This window comes from Prunus mume, linkage group LG5 (assembly GCF_029339155.1).
Source record: "Prunus mume cultivar Tortuosa linkage group LG5, ASM2933915v1, whole genome shotgun sequence".
Lineage (NCBI taxonomy): Eukaryota > Viridiplantae > Streptophyta > Magnoliopsida > Rosales > Rosaceae > Prunus > Prunus mume.
Window position 1 is genome coordinate 26,790,419 of NC_142702.1, and position 21,561 is coordinate 26,811,979.

At 39.7% G+C, this 21,561-nt stretch overlaps 4 protein-coding genes and 1 long non-coding RNA gene across 5 annotated transcripts; 3 read left to right on the top strand and 2 right to left on the bottom strand.

The window, feature by feature from the left end:
* The first annotated feature begins 1,548 nt into the window (after positions 1–1,548).
* LOC148917447 (uncharacterized) lies at positions 1,549–2,473 on the top strand. The gene is made up of 2 exons (XR_016127427.1): positions 1,549–1,788; positions 1,916–2,473. It is a non-coding gene; the product is annotated as an uncharacterized LOC148917447 (long non-coding RNA).
* A 3,145-nt stretch (positions 2,474–5,618) lies between these two features.
* LOC103332839 (sorting nexin 2A-like) lies at positions 5,619–9,607 on the top strand. The gene is made up of 5 exons (XM_008235599.3): positions 5,619–6,798; positions 7,174–7,383; positions 7,553–7,813; positions 9,116–9,202; positions 9,321–9,607. The coding sequence occupies exons 1-5, from the start codon at positions 5,821–5,823 to the stop codon at positions 9,399–9,401; spliced, it is 1,617 nt and encodes a 538-aa protein (XP_008233821.2). The 5' UTR covers positions 5,619–5,820; the 3' UTR covers positions 9,402–9,607.
* A 491-nt stretch (positions 9,608–10,098) lies between these two features.
* Positions 10,099–13,321, bottom strand: MRLK (meristematic receptor-like kinase). Its single transcript, XM_008235600.3, has 2 exons — positions 11,041–13,321; positions 10,099–10,945 (listed from the first exon to the last, which is right to left on the bottom strand). Exons 1-2 carry the CDS (start codon positions 13,247–13,249, stop codon positions 10,332–10,334), a joined length of 2,823 nt encoding a protein of 940 aa, XP_008233822.2. The 5' UTR covers positions 13,250–13,321; the 3' UTR covers positions 10,099–10,331.
* Positions 13,322–16,724: 3,403 nt separating this feature from the next.
* On the bottom strand, positions 16,725–17,732 carry PRA1.B1 (prenylated RAB acceptor 1.B1). The gene has a single exon (XM_008235601.3). The coding sequence runs from the start codon at positions 17,599–17,601 to the stop codon at positions 16,963–16,965; it is 639 nt and encodes a 212-aa protein (XP_008233823.1). The 5' UTR covers positions 17,602–17,732; the 3' UTR covers positions 16,725–16,962.
* A 1,790-nt stretch (positions 17,733–19,522) lies between these two features.
* On the top strand, positions 19,523–21,368 carry LOC103332843 (uncharacterized). The gene is given in 3 exon segments (XM_008235602.2): positions 19,523–20,440; positions 20,546–20,994; positions 20,997–21,368. Coding segments are annotated over 3 exon segments (1,488 nt in total). The 5' UTR covers positions 19,523–19,589; the 3' UTR covers positions 21,185–21,368.
* The last annotated feature ends 193 nt before the right edge of the window (positions 21,369–21,561 follow it).

Sequence of the window (21,561 nt, forward strand, 5' to 3'; positions counted from 1 at the left end):
AAACACAAAACAAGATTTTTCTTTTGGGGTTTCAAGAGAAGGAGGGAGAGGGGCCCACAATGATGTTGGACTAGGTCACGATCGATGATATTTAGTTGGTTAGAGACAAGTAGAGACGGTCGAGTGCGGGGGATTGAGGTTTCTAATTTTATCTTATGTTAAATGTGGGGCAACGTTGATGATCAAATCAAGCTGCCGTTTGGAGGGAAAAAAAACGACTAGATAAAGTCATCTCTATAATTAGGTGGCATGTGTAGACTGCCTTAATTACAAAGAAGATTTGATTGTGTCCAACCACAATTCAGTTGACATACAATTTAATATGTACGAATTAGGTAGCCTGTCACAAAGCAGAATACATGGATCATCTATATGATCTTCTTTCTCGTGTTTTAGTTTGTGGTGACGTAGATAACAACATAAATGGCTACCACATTTTGATTGGTTTTGTCAACTCTACTTCTTTTGTAGGCAAATGGATATGTAAATTGACCAACTATATGTACTACCAATACTATTAAAATCACATTTTTTTATTATTAAAGTGAAATAAATCTACTTACGTACGTAACTGCGTCTCGTCTTTGTAAAATATGTAGTACATGTTGTATTACTCGTAAATAAATAAATAAACTAATTTAATTAAGAATCCTTCATTTTTCTTAATTTTGATTTGCTTTAAGGCTATATGGAGGCTAATTACGTATGTTATTAGTAATAAGAGTTGATAATGCTCAGCTGGGGGTTTGGTAAGTAGAAAATTACAGGGGGACAAGGTGACAAAACCGTTAATCACTTTGAATGTAAGCATGTCAAAACACAACAGAATTCGATCCAACTGAGAGTGAAAGGGAGAAAGAAGGGGAGGAGGAGGAATTGGATTGGATAGGCGAACCAGATTCAATGATAGCAATTGACACCAAGTTGGTGGAGTTTGTTATTGACCTTTTTAACACATAAATATTCTAATTAAGAAGAATAAGTACAAGAGAAGTCGTTATTAAAAAAATTGATTGAAGACCAGACATACACAACAAGTACTTCCTTGTCAAACTTGTGCATCTGGTGTTCTTTTTGTGTCTCAAGCCAAGCCTTACCAGCTATGGCTTCCTTTAAAAAAAAAAAAAAAAAATCCTTTTGCTTTGTTTATTATAATTTTCCATCTGCTTTTTTTCTTGGGTTTTCGATCGTTTTCATTGGTAGTTGTAGGTGGGTGTGAAGTTAATTGCAATTCTATATTTCCATCATTGGTGCTTGGCTTTATCCAAAATCGGGGCTTAATAACATTTTCACGCTAAATGGGGCTTAATAACTTTTTCTTTTTAGGATTTGCAAAATGTAAATGTCAAAGTTCAAAGTTTTCATTACTAAGCAATTAATCCATCAAGAATATCTGCTAAACTTCGTTACGTGCTTCCTTACAAGTTCCAAGTTTCAAAGTTTCATTACTAAGCAATTATTCAATGGACTGCTAACCCAGAGAGCATTCACCTCACAATAAGTTTGGGACCTTGTTAGGTCCAATTATTCTTCTAGCCACGAATTTTAAATCGTGCACATTATTTTTTATATTTTATTTTATGAAATGGGGGGATAAACCCCAACAAACAACTACAAATTAGCAAGAGAAATTTGACGAGAACGAGAGACCCCTAAGAGGTCATCATTAGCCCATACAACCACGCAGAATGCCACCAACACCAATATTCCCAGAGGCAAGTTTGTGAGAACCATCCACATTCAGTTTAACCACTCCAGTACCAGGAAACTCCCAAGCCAAGAAAATTTGTATTTTCTCCCCAGCTACTGATAAGTCATTTATATATCACCATAAATTTACTCTTTTCATTTAGATGTTGTATGCAAAAGTTGATTGTTCTATAGAGATCTGTATTCCAGCTTTTGTGTTTTCAAGGAACTCTAAAATGCCAAAAATGGAGAAATTACTTATTACTTGGAGATGAAAGCTAAGAGGTCAAGAGAATTATTACTTGGGGCAGCCAACTGTTCAAAATGAATTATTAAATTCAGGGCATGTGCCATACTGGCAGATTGGAGCTGTTGGGCTTGAGGACGATTTTAGTCAAGTTTATGTAATTTTTCTTGGAAAATATTTGTCATAAAAATTGTAGCTGATGTCAATACCTTTTTAATGACATCTTACACGTTCAATTTGGTGAAGATTAAGCCCACCAAAAGCCCAGAATCGAAATTAGCTACGGTAAGTTGCAAAGAATTAGGAAAGCTGACTTGTACTTTATACATATATATTTCCTATCGGTTACAATTTGTTGGGCGGTTCATGCCTTGCAAGTTATTTGAGACTTACTAGGACTAGGAAAAGGTAGGGTTTCTTTTTTCACTCTTATGATATTATTTTCTGTATTTTTAATTATATTCATGTGTAACTAAACTTTTAATCTAGGGCGGGGTTAAGCCCTAGCATGATGATATAGTACTGTATGTTTATTTATCCATTAATGTGATTTTGTGTTTAAATTTTTAATTACCGAGTGTTATACTGGTTATGTGCTTTGATGCTTGTTCACCATTATGGTATATGACTAAGTTATATTATGCAAAATTTAGTGAATGCCACACTGATTTTGAGTATGCTTATTGCAATTAAAAGGTGTGATTATTTAGGGTAAATGCCATGTTATAAGAATTACATGATTGATTTGGTTACTCGTGCTCATTGTACTCTTCATGTTTATATCTAGCCTAAATGCCATAGGGAGATTATATGCTGTAGGAGTTGTTATAGCCTAAAATATGCCATAGGGAGAATAAACGTAAGGTAACCAATCTTCAATATGAAATTACCTCTTAACGGATGAATGAACATAAGTGTTATATTGGATTGCTTGTGGTGGATGTCTTATCTTCATGATTTTCTCAACCAATTAATAATCCTTCAAAACTGTGTTTTCAATTTGTGTTTTATTTTATTCGCATTAAATCCAAAAATAATAATTCATTAATTTACAAGTCAAGTATTTAGTGCATCTTTTCAATTGACTTTAGTCTTCGTGGGAATGACCTCGTATTTACCTTTGCTATACTAATAATAGCCTTGTTCTATTGCGAGTATATATAGCATTTTAACCTCTGTTTTTCAGGTGGCTAAAATCCTATCAGCTATATTACCACCACACGGAACCTTACTTCATTCAGAGACAGCATATAGGATGATTTGCCTGGTGTTAGAAGGAGCAGCCTCATCAACATTAAAGATAGATTGGTTTCTCCATTTCCACAAATACCAACAAATAAACACAAAAGCAGAGCACCAAAAAATACTCCTAGACCATCTAAACTTGGAAAGGATATTAGTCTTTAACCAAGGCTAGAAGTCAGTATAAAATAAATTATTTTGTTGGTGGGGAAGCAAGAAATATCGCCAAATCTCTTTGGCTTTAGTACAATCTCTAAGAATGTGAAGATCAGTTTCATAGGGCCAATCACATACAAAGCAAGAAGGGTCAGTAGCTAAATTCCTTCTTACTCTCTGATCATTTGACAGGATTTTATCTTGGTAGACAAGCCAGAGGAAGACTTTTAACTTGGGGGGAAGGTTCAACTACCATAAAACCTTCCAAAATGAGTCATTCCAAGAAGAGTCTCCAAAAGCAGTTGATAGGCAGATTTTACCATGAAAACCCCATTGGTTGTGTGTTTCCAAATCAGCGAATCCTGTAAAGTCCCAATAAAACTAACAGGAAAATTAAGTATTTCTATTACCTTAACAGGAGCAGCAACTTTCAACCTCTCAATATCCCACCATCCATGCTTAAAGAAGCTTGAAACAGGAAAGTCCAAATCCAGCACATCACCAATTCCCTCATACTCCATCAATTGTATGTCAGACAACCACTTGTCTCTCCAAAATTTCACTTTATCCCCCATCACCTCTAAGTCATCATAAGCAATTTGGAGCCATGCAAATTCCCTTCCAAGTGGGAGAACAACCATGTCTACTAATCAGAGATTTGTCTAAGATAGAGCAGCCTTGCAGGTACCTATCCTCATAAATTTTGGCCCACAAACCCTTATATTTAGCATGTAGACTCCAACCAATTTTACCCAGCACAGCTTGGTTCATTAACGAGGTTTTCTTCAGACCCAGACCACCTTTGTGCTTGGGTCTACATACCAAATCCCATTGGCATAAGTGAACCTTGCTTTGCCTGGCACTACCTCCCCATAAAAAGTTGCGATTAATGCGATCAAGATCATCACAGATACTCATAAGTAATTTAGTTGTTTGCATTGCATAGATAGGTATTGAAGATGTAACTGCTTGAATAAGAGTTATTCCGACCAGCCATAGACAAGCACTTACTTTTCCAACTGGCCTATCTATTATGAACCTTTTCCACAATGCTATAATAAGTAGACTTGTTCACAGGGTGATGCAAGATAGGCATACCTAGGTATTTTCCCAGATTGTCAGTCAATAGCAAACCACATATAGTACTCATTTCCTTGGCAAGCTCCTTGCAGGTGTTGGGAAAACAAAAGACAACAGACTTAGAAAAATTGACAGTCTGACCCGAAGCCTTGCAAAACAAATCCAAACAACTTTTCATGATCCGTGCATGCTTCAGGCTACCCTCCGAAAAAAGGATTAGGTCGTCCGCAAAGAAAAGGTGAGAGACACAAGGCCCAGATTGGGAAGATCGGACAGGCATCCAATTCTTTTTGCAAACAGAATCCGCGATCATGTGGGACAGTTTCTCAATGCATAAAACAAAGAGATAGGGAGATAGAAAGGGTCTCCCTGTCTAATACCACTTTTAGGGATGAAAGGGTCAGTTAATTCACCATTAACACATACTTGATGATCTAATGTAGAAATACAACTCATGACTAATTGAATAAAGGTCGTAAGAAGTTTCAACTCCATAAGCACCTGTTCAATAAGATCCCAACTCAGTCTGTCACAGGCCTTAGATAAATCAATCTTCCATGCAACAAAATCTTTCCTGCCTTTAGACATCCTGAATTTATGCATAAGTTCTTGAGCAATGAGGATGTTGTCAGTAATATGTCTACTTTATTGAAGAGTTTAATGATATCCTGGTAAATTTGAAATGTGTATTACCGTCATAGGAGATATATAAATTGAGAAGATAGGTCGTCGACCTGTGTAAAGTAAAGTCTATTTTATTTGACTTATCTAATGTCAGATCCTATCTATTAATAGTTGGATCAAATTGGTTAGTTTGATCTAACGGTTAAGAGACATGATCTCATCTAAGGGCCTTAAATAAGGCATTCACAATTGAATGACCACTATTGAAATAGTAACGACCATTTCATTTGACATGCCTATTTTTCATCCAATACGATGAGGTGCGGCCCACTTTTTTTTTGTTCCGGGTTTCTTACATTTCAGCCCAACCACCTTATCGTGATCCAGTCGATCTAAAAAAACGGACCGATCTTGGATTTTAGTTTAGCCCGAGTCCCTAAACAAAGGCCCAACTCTGAGAGCACAAAATAAGCCCAACTTTAGCAAGCAATTTTATAAACACGTGGCAGCCGACGTGGCGGCAGCAGCGTCATCGCATCGCACGGCAAGAAATAATTAGTCCAACAGCACCACACCAGGTATGCAAAGAGGGTTCCCACTTGGCGCGCCCCGAGTCACTTGACTCAGTGACTTACTACCTCACTGCCTTGACGTCTAATGCCCGATTTCACATGCAGCTCCACCACCACCACCACCTTCCTCTTCTTCTCCTTCCCCTCATCAACCTTGCTTTTTTACTTATTTAAATTTATTTAATTATTAATTTCTCCAAAATTCAGAAAATGATGAAGCAAGAAAACCATGGCGATGAAGGGGCGAACTTGCACGCATCCCAAGATGACATGGAATCTCTGGTCCTCGACGAGCCGCCGCCGTCATCCAACGGCCAATCTTCGCCCTCCGCATCAACCTCCGTCGAACGCCACAGCACCACCGCCAACACCTCCTCCACCTCCCAGAACTTCAATTCCATCCTCGAGCCCCCATCCTACGCGGACGCCATCTTCACCTCATTCGATTCCTCCTCATCCAACGGCCATGAAAACCCCAAGCAGCCCTCTTATCAATCGGACCCTCCGACGCGCTCCGAATTCCTCAAGATATGGGTCTCGGACCCTGAGAAGGAGCTTGAGCTCACCAATTCGCTCGTCCCCGGCGGGACCTCGTACTATACCTACTTGATCACCACCCGTACCAATATGCCCGAGTACGGCGGTCCCGGATCCGAATTCACCGTCCGGAGGCGGTTCAAGGACGTGGTGACTCTATCGGACCGGCTGTCCGAGTCGTATCGCGGGTTTGTCATCCCGATCCGACCCGATAAGAGCGTGGTCGAGAGCCAAGTGATGCAAATCGAGCAATTCGTGGAGCAGCGGAGGGCTGCATTGGCCAAGTACCTGAACAAGCTCGCGGTGCATCCGACGCTCAAGAAGAGCGAGGAGCTGAGGCTGTTTTTGGTGGTGAGGGGGAAGCTGCCGCTAGCGAAGAGCGTTGACATGGCGTCGAGGATGCTCGACGGCGCCGTGAGGCTACCGAGGCAGTTGACTGGAGAGGCCGCGGCAGTGACGGATGTGAATGAGGCGGCGCAGCCGGCCAAGGGCGGCAGGGACTTGCTGAGGATCTTCAGGGAGTTGAGACAGTCAGTGGTGAACGATTGGGGCGGGGTGAAGCCTATGGTGGTTGAGGAGGATAAGGAGTTTATGGAGAGGAAGGAGAAGGTGGCGGAGTTTGAGCAACAGCTTAGCAATTTGTCTCAGCAGGTATTTTTACTAATTTTAAAGCACTGATGTATTTATGTATTCTTTCTGGTAATGGCAACATATTTGTAATGTTCAAATCCAAATGTTAGTTCATTTAAATGTTATGGTGGACTTGAAAATTTGGATAGTGCCAACTGCCAACTGAATTAGTGTGATCATGTTGATCTTATAAGGAAAGAAACATTTCGGGGCCACTAGGATCACTTGAGGGATTTTAGAAGTTAAAGATTTACCATTTATGTTGATGATAATTGTCCGTTACAAATTTGGAAACCGAGTATATGGCACAGCAGAATGAGCGAGGTTTTTGGTTATTTGGATTTGGTGAGCTGGATGGTTGGATTGATTTTCATTTTCCATGTATACATTTTACAGGCTGAGTCACTAGTAAAAGCTCAGCAGGACATGGGTGAGACTATGGGGGAATTGGGGTTGGCCTTTGTGAAGCTGACCAAGCTTGAGACCGAGGGAGCCATGTTTGAATCACAAACAATACGAGCCACTGACATGAAAAATGTGGCTACTGCTGCTGTAAAAGCTAGCCGATTGTACCGGGAGTTAAATGCGCAAACAGTCAAGCATTTGGTATGGTACACAAGTTTTTCTATGTATTGGTTGCTTAGCTATATATCTCATACCATGAGAACTTACTTTATGTGTAAAAGGAGTCATAGTTAACTGCTATAATAATTTTGATCTGCATATAAAACCAAATCTTCATTTGCCTTTGCTGGATGTTTCATATTTATTGCAGGACAAACTCCATGAATATCTCGGGGTCATATTAGCAGTCAATAGTGCTTTTTCAGACAGATCAAGTGCTTTACTGACCGTTCAGACTCTTTCGTCAGAATTAGTTTCCTTGCAGTCAAGGATTGAGAAGCTTGAAGCTGCAGCATCCAAAATATTTGGTGGAGACAGGTCCAGGATGCGGAAAATAGAAGAGCTAAAAGAAACTTTAAAAGTTAGTGAGGATGCTAAATCTTGTGCAGTCAGAGAATATGAACGCATCAAGGTAACATCTCAAACCATTTAAAACATAGGCCATTCGGTCTGTATCCTTGATTTTCTAGATACATTTTGATGACAAATGGCATCCTCTATAGATCTCCCATGTTTCTTTCTCTTTAACAATGTATCCTATGCATTTGATAATTAATCAATCTAGCAGTCTTTTTCTTTTTTGGTCAAGAATCAATCTAGCAGTCTTATGTGGTTAAGTATATGGCTTTTGTACATGTCTGTCTAAATATACCATAGGAGGCTGTTAGTAGTTCTTCTTATACCATTGCTGATGTTATCATGAGATCCACCTGGATATGTTTGCATTGTCGTTTCAAACTTACAAGCCTTGTGAATAAATTTGACAGTAGATACCAACACAGAACAGATACCAAAGGAAAGCAAGGGTAGGTACTAGTAGCAAACATGTACCCAAATAGATAAAATCCTGGAATCTACCAGAAGGCCTTTGAATCCACAAGGAAACGATAAAGTGAAACTCTCTGAAATGTTCTTGATTACATAATAAATGATTGTTACACAAGTTTTCATAGGCACAGGCCAGAAGTACTGATTAAGAAGAAAACAACAAAGATAACTATTCTAAAATGTTTGATTAGTAACGTTGCAAACCTAATGACTTAAACAAGAAGAAACTAATAAGAGAGTTATGAGATGGAACTCTTCTGCTTATTTTTGTCTGCCTTCTATTAAGCATGTGCGACCTGCCCTACTTCAGTGGAGGGTTATTTACTTTTAGATGGTGAAATGTGGCAACATACACAATGAGCTTTTATGCATTAACTTGAGATGATTTTGTATCTTGTTTATGGTTTCTGTCAACCAATTATGTTGAACATTCCTCCATGCTGAGTTTTGGTCCAAGTTAAGCTTGTACAGCTGGATCATTTTGTAAAATTATCTAGCCTTTCTCTAAACAAACTACAAAATCTGTGCACCGCATCTTTCCTCTTCCCTTTGTCATTCCACTTTTCTGATATTAAGTGGAGGGGGAAAATCACTATGAAACCCAAGGTTTAAGTTATAGATTCTGGTGTTTCTTTGCTCTTTGTGTTATCTTTTGCAATCAGCTTGCATTGCTGAACATTCTTTATCATATACTTTGATTATTACTCTTTCAATGCTTGGACTTCTTTGGTAAAGCATATTATTTTAGCTCTGTTTCGATTATACACAATGCCAAACTATGAGGAGAGGACTAAATCACATTTAATTTGATTTGGAAGCACTCATTTGATTCATGATGAGTTTTTTTATAAATGCCAATTATGATTGTTGGTGAACATCTATGCAGGAAAATAACAGGATTGAGCTTGAAAGGGTTGACAGAGAGAGGCACGAGGACTTTATGGGCATGTTGAAAGGATTTGTTCTTAATCAGGTTTGTTCTGTTCTGAAACTCATATTGTTCTTAACAGGTTTCTTCGCTTTACATGGCATTCCAACTCCATTTTGTCAGCCCTTGAACAATAATTATGCTGGTATTCTGCATTTAACAGGCGGGGTATGCTGAAAAGATGGCAAATGCTTGGGAGAAGCTTGCAGAAGAAACCAGTGCGTATGAGAGAGACGGCAACTGACAATTTGGCTGTAAATTTTTTGTGTTTAGCTCTTTATTCTGCGTTCTCTGTATTTCATGCATGTAGTGTAAACATTAGAATCCCATTTGTGATTATACCCAAGAAACTTTCATCCTAACCAATTGAAAATAGGCTATAGAAGACTCTTGTGCCATTCTTCAAACTTCAATATTATAATGCAACTCTTTTTTAGGTTTGATTGAAAATCGAAACTTGTGCTGCCCTAACTTGACGCTAGTTTTGGATTAGCTTGGGACCAATGCGGTTAATGTAAAATATTTATCTCCACCCATTTGATAAAATGGATTAATGTCTTGAAAGAGGGGCTTGTTTTCTTGCTTTAGGTTTTGAGCACGGCATCTTAGCGGATTAATGAGAACAAATAGAGACATAACATGCAAAAGACATCGAATCATTTAAAAAAGATTTAATTTCGATAAGGTCTATGGAAAACTCAAACTTTGTTCTGTGTGACTCTTCGATGTTGTTTTTCATGGTGAGATTTCCCATGCAACTTGGCTGGTCGGTGGTCCATTGACAATAACAACTCAGAATCTACTACGATGAAAGCAAGAATTGCCCCTTCTTTCTAATAACGCAGACCCATCATTGACCATCCTTCAATTTTCTTAGGGCAACATCTATAAGGCTAGAAATTATTGACCCAAAAAAAAAAGGCTAGAAATTTCAACCTCAGTCGCAAATCAAAAATATTGATAGTGAGATTTCAAAACAATAGTTCACTAGATAGTGAGAACATTCAATACATCGCAAAAACGCTCTTAAATTAATCCAGAGAAGACTCTATTTACAGACACTGATGAAGTGTAACAAAGCAAAATTAATTTCGAAGAATGAAAGAATCTTGGACTTAGTAGCTAGCTTCTCTTCCTAAATATGTCTACCAAACCCCACTTCTGGAATCAGTTTTCACTCACTTGCTGAAGGGGCTCCAGCTCCATCGTCACTGGAACTGGCAGCTGTTTCGGGTCTAATCTCGTCTAGTTGCTGCAGAACCTGTTGAACTTCTGGTCTTGCAGATGGTGAAGGATCAACACAATGCAAGGCTAGTTTCAATGTGTTTAGCAGCTCGTCACCGATAATTGATGCATCCCTCATCAATTCCAAATCGAAAACTTCATTAGTCCACTCCTCTTTCACAATGGAGGCCACCCATTGAGGCAAATCCAAGCCATTCATTGGCTCACCAGGAGACTTCCCTGTTAGGAGTTCCAATATGATCACCCCAAGGCTGTATACGTCCGTTTTTGTGTTGGCCTTCTTAAGCTTTGAGAGCTCTGGTGCTCGGTACCCTAGTGCTCCGGCAGTTGCAATCACATTTGAATTGGCAGCTGCGGTCATGAGGCGAGAGAGGCCATAATCTGATATCTTAGCATTGGCCTGCTCATCAAGTAGGATATTGCTGGATGTGAGGTTCCCATGTATAATGTTCTCATTGGTGTGGAGGTAGGACAGGCCTCTTGCCATGCCCTTTGCTATGTTCATTCTTGTTGGCCAATCAATAGGAGTATCAGGCCCTCGAGCTGCAACAAAATTGTACAACTTATTAATCTATCATTCATACAAATTCTAGAACATGAAATCATTTAAAACTTAAATTTAAATTAACCATACTTACCATGGAGAAATGCTGCAAGACTTCCTTTAGGCATGTAATCGAAAACCAGAAGCTTTTCTCCTTTAGGTCCTAAGTAATAGGCCCTCAGTGCCAAAAGATTTGGATGTCTGATTTTCCCAAGAATATTCACTTCTGCCTCAAACTCCCTCTGACTTTTGGTTATCTTTTCTCTCAATCTCTTCACTGCAACTTCACTCCCATCCTCCAGTGTGGCCTTGTAGACAGTCCCAAAAGTGCTCTTCCCCATAATCTCTGCTGTTGCACACAGAAGATCATCTGCTGTGAAAGCCATTGGCCCATCAAAGTGTACTAGCTTTCCTCCAGCCTCTCCACCCGATTCAACTTCACCGGCAACAGCTGGGACCCCCTTTTCGGTCCTTGCAGCTCCGGCTCTGGCTGTACCCTGGCCATCCTTGGCTTTTGATGCAGATCTTCTTCTTATCAAACAGCAGAGAAGTATGCAACAAAGTACAAACAATACTAATAGAAGAGCTCCTGCTGCTATAAGAATTTTGTCTTTGGTGCTTAGCTTGCGGTGGTGTTTCGAAACCTCAGGGGCTGGTGCTTCAGATGGGCATGGGGTTGAAGCACTGTACCCACATAGCTGAGTGTTCCCAAAAGAGCTTGCATTGAATTTATGGGAGAGAAGAGCAGGGACAGGACCAGAGAGGTTATTGTCAGAAACATTGAGGAAGCTAAGATGTGGTAGATCAGCAAGAGAAGCTGGAATTCCATCACTGAGATTATTTAGTGACAAGTCAAGTTGGGTAAGTGTGGAAATGTTTCCAAGAGCTGCAGGAATTGGACCCTGCAATTGGTTTTTCCTCAAGTTGAGAACAGAAAGGTTTTTCAAACTGCCAAGACCTTCTGGGATTTTGCTGTCAAGTTTGTTTCCCTCCAGATTTAGCTGAACAAGTAAGGAGAGATTAGAGATACTAGAAGGCAAGCTTCCATTGATGGCATTATTAGAAAAATCTAGTGTTCTAAGCCTAGAGAGGCTCCCTATTTCATTTGGTATGGCTCCACTGAAGTGGTTACCACTAATAGAAACCTCTTCAAGCTCACTTAACTTGCCTAAAGAAGCAGGGATGCTTCCTGAGAGGAAGTTATGGTCAAGGGTCAAGGACTGAAGTCTAAATAAGTGACTGTTTTGTGTTCCAGTGCTGCCCCATGAGTCTGGGACAGGACCAGAGAGATTGTTGTGTTGCAGAGCAAGGAAGGTAAGAGAATGTGAGTGAGTGAAACTAACTGGGACAGAACCAGAAAATGAATTGTAGCTCAGATTGAGCCTGTAAAGCTTGGTAGAGTTTGCAAGACTATCTGGGATATTGTCAGTGAGAGAGTTGTTGCTAAGATCAAGGGTCTGAAGCAGAGGACTAAAACCCAATGAAAGAGGAATTGAACCAGAGAGCCTGTTGTTGAATAGTTGAACTCCTCTGAGGCTTGGAAGGAAGCCCAGCGACTGAGGAATTGGACCCTCAATCTGGTTGTCGTGGAGGCTGAGCTTTCGAAGCGCCTGAAACTGGCCTATTTTCTCTGAGATTCTGCCACCCAATCCCTTCCATGGAAGCTGGAGCACAATAACCTGCCCCTGAGCACACTTGATCCCAGCCCAGCCACCGGAGCAAGCTCCATAGCCGCTGTCATTCCAGCTCCTCAAGAACCCTTTTGGGTCATCTAGCTCGTGCTTGATAGCTTGAAGAGCTTGGTAATCAGCTGCTGTGACAATGACACCATCCCAGATTTCGCTTCTGACTGGCTGGAGGGCGCAGAACAGGAGCTGAAGAAAGAAGATAAAATGGGTGCATTTGGAATGAAGGATCTTCCATTTTTCTTTCTTCTTATGTGAAATCCGGCGCCAATCAGAGGCTCCTTTTTTGAGAAACTGAAAAGTCTGAAATGGGTAATCCATGACCACAAACAAACCAAAAGAAAAAGAAGAAATGGATGGAACAATACGTTGGCTACTTCTTCTAGTTTGGTTGTGGTTTTTCCAAATATTGGGGAGAGAGTAGAGGAAGGAATGAAACAGGAGCAAAATAAGTTGGGAGAAGATTAAGTACTGAAAGCTGGGAGGTGGGTGTGAGAAAGGCACGTGAGGTTCATCAGACTTGAGAGAGAGAGAGAGAGAGAGAGAGAGAGAGAGAGAGAGATCTTGTATTGGGAGAGAGAAAATGTCATGTGGGTGACAGACGCTCTTCATCTGCATCTGCTTAGAAAGCCTCTCTAACGGCTAGTTTCTTTTAGTGAATAATAATGGCATTGGCTTGGTCTTTTAGATTAGAGATTGTTTTATTTTTCTCTTCTCCATCTCCATGCATTTTATGCATATTATTTTGGGTCTTTGACCATCTCGATGATCCCGTGGGTTGAAGTTCGGGTCTTTTTATTGCTGCCTTTCAAAAAATGGCTCCTCCTCCCAACGGCTATCTTTCTATGCGGCGGGTCCCGCACTACAGGAACATCATCAGCTGCATACCTGCGGCAATAGTACCGTGAGACCAGGCAACTCCTAAATGCTATTCGAGTGAAATACCATTTTGCCCCTGATTGTGTGGACTAACATAACCAAGGACGTGGTCTTCTGAATTCTAACCTTTGCTTGGTCGAACTTCTGAATTCTAACATAATAAGAGCATTTATGCAAGAGCTACCTTAGGGTTAGGGTAGTTGACGAAGACAATGCACTGTCCTTTTGCACTCGAATTTGATTTCAATTTAAGAGTAGTTTAAAGTATCATTTTATGAAAAACAAAAACAAATACCTTCTATACCCAATAATTAATTCATGCAAAGCAAAGGTGGTAAATAAATACAATGAATCAATAAATAAATTTTAATAAATAATTTAAAAAAAAAAAAAAAAAGGCTTATGCATGTATGAGTAGCCGTAATGTGACACAGTGAAAGTTGCATTGCACGTTCGCTAAGTTAACTTGGATTTTTATGACCCCCCACGGGCACTGGGTTTAGAGAAAGTTTATATTTGAAAGAGGAAGATGAAAAAGGAAGGGGGTTGGTAACCTTTCATTATTGATCTCGAACTTTCTCTCTCTCTCTCTCTCTCTCTCTCTCTCTCTCTTGGACAAAAGTGTTAGGTTTGGGGGGAGGGGAGACTTAGCGTCAACTCTCTCTGGCCCAAAGACCGTAGGCCCTGCCCAGTAAAGGTGATGGGGACGTGGGTTGGTCCAGCAGGGAGATGATGAAGGTTTTATTTACCAACGAGAATTGGTTGAATTGGTAAAGAGCGTTTTCTTCATCTACGTTTGAGTTTTGTTGTCGATAATTTCTTTTGGTGAGTAATCTGTAAAACCAAAAAAATAAAGACCCCAATGTAAGTCCTCAAAAACCTTGATATGCCCTGGTTCAGGCCCTGACATGACCCTAGGATGGACTAGCCTCCCCTCCTCCTAAACTTTTAATGTATCTATAAAAAAAGGTTTTATTTATTTATTATTTGACATAAAGAAAAAGATGAAGAAGAAAGATACATCATTTTCTAGTTTTACTTTTCTTTTTCTTTCTTTGGCTTGAGCTGGACCAATAACAATTAACAAGGTTCATCAATCAACATGTATACTCCATTTAGGACTTATTAGATTCATCCTTTTTCTTTTCCTTTGTCAAAACAAAAGCAATTTCATTTCATCATGTAAATTACCTTTTAAGGATTTGATCCTAATAATAAAAAATAGTTGATTAAGTTATCAAGTGATTTCTCTTCCTCATCATTCTATACATTAGTTTGATTAGATTTGACCTCCTCCTGTTCAATCTTTTTCTTTGACCACCCACACCACATGACATGAGACAGCCTTTGCATTTTTGTGCCTGGTTCAGGGAAAGGTGGGCCCATTATGAGGTTGAGTGCCCTCCCTTCGGGCCCATGATGCAGCAACTTTTTAAAACTGGGCTTTTACAAAATAACGCTGTCTCAATATTTGGTCCCAAACCCTTTTCAGACATGTGTCATTCTATAGTGAGGGTTTTATATATAGGTCGGTGAGGGCCTTGTGTATGGCAGCGAGATCTTGTCTCTTAATAGTTGGATTATACTAACCAATTTGATATTCTTGCTATTGCAGTCATATCACACACACACGCTAGTTACGAAGTATGATTAACTTTTTACTTTCGAAACAAACACAATTACACAAGTTAGTTAACCATAGTTAAACCATGGCTAAGAATGATTAAGAGCAAAATTACTTGATAATTGGGGGTGGGGACAAATCACCTTGTTCGTCAATCGATAATAAAACCAAAGGACCAGAGCAACTAAGCCATTCATTGGATTCATCTTTGATTGACAATCACCCACCCAAACCAAACCAATTCGCAAAATCACAAAATCACATCTCTCTCCCCAAACTCTGTCCTCATCACAAGAAAAATGCCTAAAAACAAGAACATTGTTTCCACAAGCTGTCAGCCAAAATCAGACACAAGATATTCATCAGCAACTGCAACCACCATTTTCACACGAAATTAAAAGGGTGCAAGGAAGTTAAACTCGAAATCATAATCACTTTGGTGTCATTTGCTCCATTTGAACCAGGTAATATCATCTCTGGTTTTTTCTGTAACTGAGACAGAAATATATCATATTTTTCAAAGCACAAGTGTTTTGTTGTATCATATTACCCGCCTCATAAGAACTTGCAATCCAAAATTGAAATACGCCCGTCTAAAAGTTTGACAATCTTTTAAAAGTTGCACCATACAATTTCTGCAAGGTTCTAACTAAAACCAAGTCTACCTGACAATGGCGGTTAGAATAACAGACACCAGTGTCCCTAACCCTTATGACTACCTCCAATCAAATCACACAAAAAAACAAGGAAAGCCAAGTGCACCTAAGAATATTTTTAAGCCCCAACAAACGAAGAATGATGCAATGCAAACCAACTGCACTAACCGATAATAATCCTGCATGATTCATCGTCCATGTACTTTGAGAACACTAACAGCCTCATAAAAATTGCCTAACCTATCTACCAAGAACAAGATATGGACAGAGAAAACCTTCAGATATAATAGTCTGCATGCCATTTTATTCTCATCCATTTTAACCTAAACAGAGTTTCCTTTTAGAGAATCCTTAGGAAATAGCATGAGCATGGATGTTAGGAAACCACCATTCCCATAAAAACAATCTCACCCTCCTTTCATGACATGAATGGAGAGGAGATCCAAATGCAATAAACTACTGTTTTCATCCCAAACTTCAATACCTATTTCATACAATGAACACTTCAACAACTGCTTGAGCAAATACATTACCACTTTAAACCAGGATCTACAACAAAGAAACCTTGATTCAAGTTCTATACGTTTTGATCATCAATCAACAATCACTATAAAATAATGCCAAAATCTAAAACTTTGTCCCGTGAGCCGCTAACTTCCTTTGGTAAGCCACTAAACTAGAGTACATCAGCAGTCAAATCTATTTACTAAAATTCAACCAAAAGAATGTATATAACCAACAGAAAGTAACAGGAACATAAAGACTAATCTAACTTAGTTTTGGTCCTATCCTATCCCATTCTCTATCGTACCAATCAAACATACTATGAATTCTTGCAACTAAGAAGCTCATACCTACATTCAATTCATGCTTCCACTCATAATTATTAACAAGCACCAGATAATATAAATGAATATATTAAAAAGGAACTAAATTCATCAGAATCAGAATTGTACTAAAGCAAAATGTAACATTACATCTTGGAAGTTTCAGAAAAAGTGAACGAAGAGCAATTTCAGATTCAATCTACATGAAACCCTATCATTTCATTTCCGCTCCAAAATTTCGCAAACTAAGTGAATTTTTGTTCCTACCAAGAATATCAGTTGAACAGATCAGTACAAAATGGATTTGGCCTCACCAACCTTATAGCCATCAACTCCGAAATCCAACTACACACGTGCTGCGACGGAGGCAGCGGCGGTTGAGGTGGCGCCGCCGAGGAAAGAGAGGAAGCCAGCGTTGGCCGGCTCCTGGTCGTCAAGGAATAGGTCCTCTGGAACCCTAAAAGCACCGTGCGCACAAACAATGGCGAAGCCGATCAACAAAGCCGAGATGAGGAGCGAGCCGACGCTGGAGACGAAGACCACGACCACAGTCAACACGACGAGGCCGACAAGTGTTTCTGCGTCAGAGAAAGTGCGGCCGAGGATCACCAGGGGCTGATCGGAGGGTCTAAATAGGTAGAGGAAGGCCCACGCGCCGAGGAGGGAGAGTAGGACGAGGAGAGAGAAGGGGTGGGTGAGGAGAGAGAGGGCGAGTACGAGGGCGAGCAGGGATACGTAGTTGACGCGGAAGTAGGTGAAATTCTTGCGGATCCGAGAGTAGGCGTCGGAGAGGGAGTCGGGTCGGGCCAAGGAGCTCCGGTCTAGGAGCTCGTACCAGGGCCGGCGCTGCGAGAAGCCGTAGCGGATCGAGGAGGAGAAGCGTGAGATGAACGCGCGGAAGGCGGGCGTGGCGATCGGAGGCTGTGACTGGGCGCCGACGGTCGATTGGTTGTTGGAGATCGGGAGTGTCGGTGGGCTGGCCATTGTCGGCGCGTGAGATGGCGGGCGTCTTGGAGGGATGTTCTTCGGTTAAACACGAGAAACAAGAGGCAATGAGAAGCTGTTTTATTGGAGCGAATTTAGTTATGGCGACGGTGATTTGGAAGGGGGCTGATCGTGTGTGTGGGAAGGTGTATGGTATTTAGATTGTGTATGCTTAAGAAGCCCAAATGTAAATCTGGGCCGAAATCTTAACAGCCCAATATAATTCCTGTGGGTTTAGTCCACTTCAGCATTTAGTGACATTTTTGTTTGTGACCAAAACACAGGTCATTTATACGTTAAGATATGGCATTTGTAAATTATCCACGTGTTATAAGATGCGTAGATTGAGTAAATTCTTAATATTGAAAATCCCAAGCAGCATAGCCTAATTCTACGATTAATAAATTAATAATATCATGTAACAAAGTAATTGTCTCACCATATCACGTAACAAAGTTATTGTCTCATCACGTGACCCATGTAGCAAGAGTAGTCTTTAAGAAGCCAGTTAGGCATGACCTGACAGTTTTAGACTAGAGCCTAATATATCTGTATTCTTAATAATTGGATTAAGTGGATTAATGGATGCGATAAGTTAGGCCTAAAAAAGGTTTGAGGCATTTTCTTTGATTAGCGACTACATTAAGCTATTGGTTATGTTTGGCCTGAAAACATCAAATCAGGTCAAAAATAAAAGCATTTTGATTCTGCATCCTTGGAAGGCCACACGTAAATTGGCATACTCCAGCACGCTATCCTTTTATCAATGGATACAAAGTTTATTGCCCAAATTAAGGTGCAGATAATCTTATCCATTGCTTTCATGATAAAAATTTGTAAATAAAAATCTGTAAATTAGTTCAAATAGTATGTAACCTACACTACGGAAAAAAAAATATGACAATAGTCATCATTATTTGGTGAGATTTGTTGGAGTGACTAAAGTTTTAATAGGTCCACCACTGATTATACTAACGTGATATAATAAATAATTATACTAAGAGCATCCACAGTGGAGGAATGTAAATTCGGGAGTATAAAGCCACTTTTACATCCTCTTTACACTCCGGGTGTAAATATGTTTTTGCTTGATGGATTTGTAAATTGAAGTGTAGTAGTCCTTTTTATGTTGACTTTTCTTTATTTTTCTTCTCTTTTCTCTGATAGGTCCCACCTACAAGGGATGTAAAAATATATGTAAATATACATTTTATTTTACATCTCCTTGGTGGTGATGTATATTTACATTCATTTACATCTCTATCGAGACGATTAGGTGACTTGGGGTGTATATTTAACATACACACCCCCATTATGGATATTCTAACTACGTGATACAACAAACCAATGTTAAAGTTATGTATAGCCTAGCAAGCAAGGAAAGAAAGAGCCAAACCCATTTATTGCTATGTGCAAACTTGCATATGCTAAATGTGCTCATAAATTTTTGGTCATACTCACATGTAAAACAATTAGCTCCTTTTCTCAGCAGGTTGACTGATTCATCTTTGCCTTTTTTCTCTGATTTCCATCCACACCAATAAGTCGTTTTCTTCTTCTAAGTTATCATGCACCGATTAAAGGATACATTATGTTATGCTGTATATATCCATGGTGTGTGACACGTGTCAACTGCATTTCTTGCACAACTTTCCATCTAAAAGTTTTCTTCCAGTCTATCATCCAGCCAATTATATTCTTCTACTCTTGACTTTTCCTCCCTCCAGAATCTTTTCTTTTTCAATTATGCTTCTGGACATCACAAAGTACCCACATGGAGTAATTGCTATCTCGTTCGAGTCTTAACATTCGTGTTGCGTATGTGAATTTAGTGTGTTATCGCTCATTTCAATAGAAAAAGTCTTTTAAAAAATAAATAAAAAAGTTGGACATGCCTATAAAAATGGACATGATGCTTGAAGTGCTTATAATTTAAGCAGCTGGGCTAAAGGAGAGTTAAACTTTGATTAGTAAGTCTGCTTAATTCAATGGCTTCTTGTGGTTTTCCTGACATATTTTCCTGGATTCAGAGCCTTCCACCAGTCACTCAATGGCCAACAACTTCCATATCCATATCCATATGTTCCTCAAGTTCATCCCAACCATCTCTCAAACTCACGATTTCTCAAAACCATCAAACCCAAAAACTCTCTTTTGCAATTGCTGCAGATTTCAACCTCCCCATATTTCTTTGGACCTCAAAACAATTCAAGTTCAGCCCCAAATCCATCAAGCTAATATCTCAAGAAACTTTCTCCAGCCTCTTAATCAATTTCATTGAAGATGTGCTTCGTTATGGCTCAAACAATAACAATTTCTTGATCAAATTTCTCAAACTAGATTCCATTGCCAACTTTGGAGATGTTTTTAACCTCTCATTTGTCAGTCTCCTCTTCCTTGTTTGCATCTATGAAGCACCTGCTGATCTCCGATCGGGATGTCTTGACAGTCTCAAGAATTACTTGGCAAATTGTTGGTCAAGACAAGCATCAAAGTCTCTCATGAAAGTGTTAGGATCCAATTTAGAAGAGGAATGGATGAGGTCCATAAATCTTGCAATTACCAATTGGATTGCAGAGCTCCAAGCCACCCAGCGCACCCTCGTGAAAACACCATCTCCACTTTTCTCTTATGCATTTTCAACATTTGGGTTATGGAAAGTCCAATTGTATTGTCCTCTCATAGCCATGGACATTGCAAATTCCAGCAGCCCTTCTGTCGATGAGAGACTGCAATTCTCTCTAAATTACCACCAGCTTGAGGGCGTGCTTCAATTCAATTCCAAGGTCATAGTTCAAGAGAGGTGGATTGATGTGATGCTAAACATTGATAACATAAGGTACTTTTTAATGTTTGATAGCCAAATTTCTTGTAACACAAATTTTGATCACGAACTCTATGTATACTTGCCTTCTCTTAATTTTTTTTTTTTTTTGTCCTGAAGGTGTGATGTGATCAGTCTTGTGAATGAGAGACTGATGAACGAACGAGGAGCCGGTGTAGCTGAAAAGCACTTCCCTTCAAGAATTTCATTACAAATTACTCCAACCGTTCAAACCAATGTGGTAAGTGTTTCAGTGGGCAAGTCTTCTGAGAACCCTGCAAGAGAGATTGGCCACGAGAAAGGCATAGAAGGCTCATTTGAGCCCCCTAACCCTTACTTGGCACTCAAGGTATCAGCAGGAGAGACCATAACAATGAGCTTGAAGCCATGGAAATTCGAGGAATCGGTGTACGGCTATAGCGCTAAATTGAACTGGTTTCTTCATGATAGTGTGGATGGAAGAGAGGTCTTCTCTTCTAAGCCATCAAAATTTGCATTGATCAACCCCAAGGCATGGTTCAAAGACAGATACTCCAGCGCTTATAGGCCCTTCACAAGGCAAGGAGGGGTCATTTTGCTGGTGATGAATATGGAGAGGGTGTGTGGTGGAAGGTGGACAAAGCTGCCATGGGAAGAACAATGGATTGGGAAATTAGAGGGTGGGTTTGGTTAACTTATTGGCCTAACAAACATAAAACATTTTATACTGAGACTAGGAAGCTGGAATTTAGAGAAATCCTCAGCCTCACAATTGCTTAATTTCTTTAGGGCCACAGTTACAATTGTTTAATCTAGGAAACCTAAGTGGAATTTGTCTCCAAGAGTAACCATTTGGAATATAAGATTCCAAATTAATGGTTTGAACTTTCAATGGAATGTAAAGTTGTAAACAATACATGTGCATTTGTATTTGCATGCAAATAAGTACTTTGAGTTAATTTAACTTATTGTCTCTTCTTCGAAGCACTCATCTGTATGTATGCGCGAAGTCTTGTGTTCGTTTTTCCTCTCAAAATTTTGATTTGTGTTAAAAGAAGAGAAAAAATTCATGTAAATGGAGCAAAGATATTTTGGGATTAAATTGCACCCAAAAGAAAGTATTGGGCTTGAGGTAGCCGAAAGCCCTATGTCGTGTC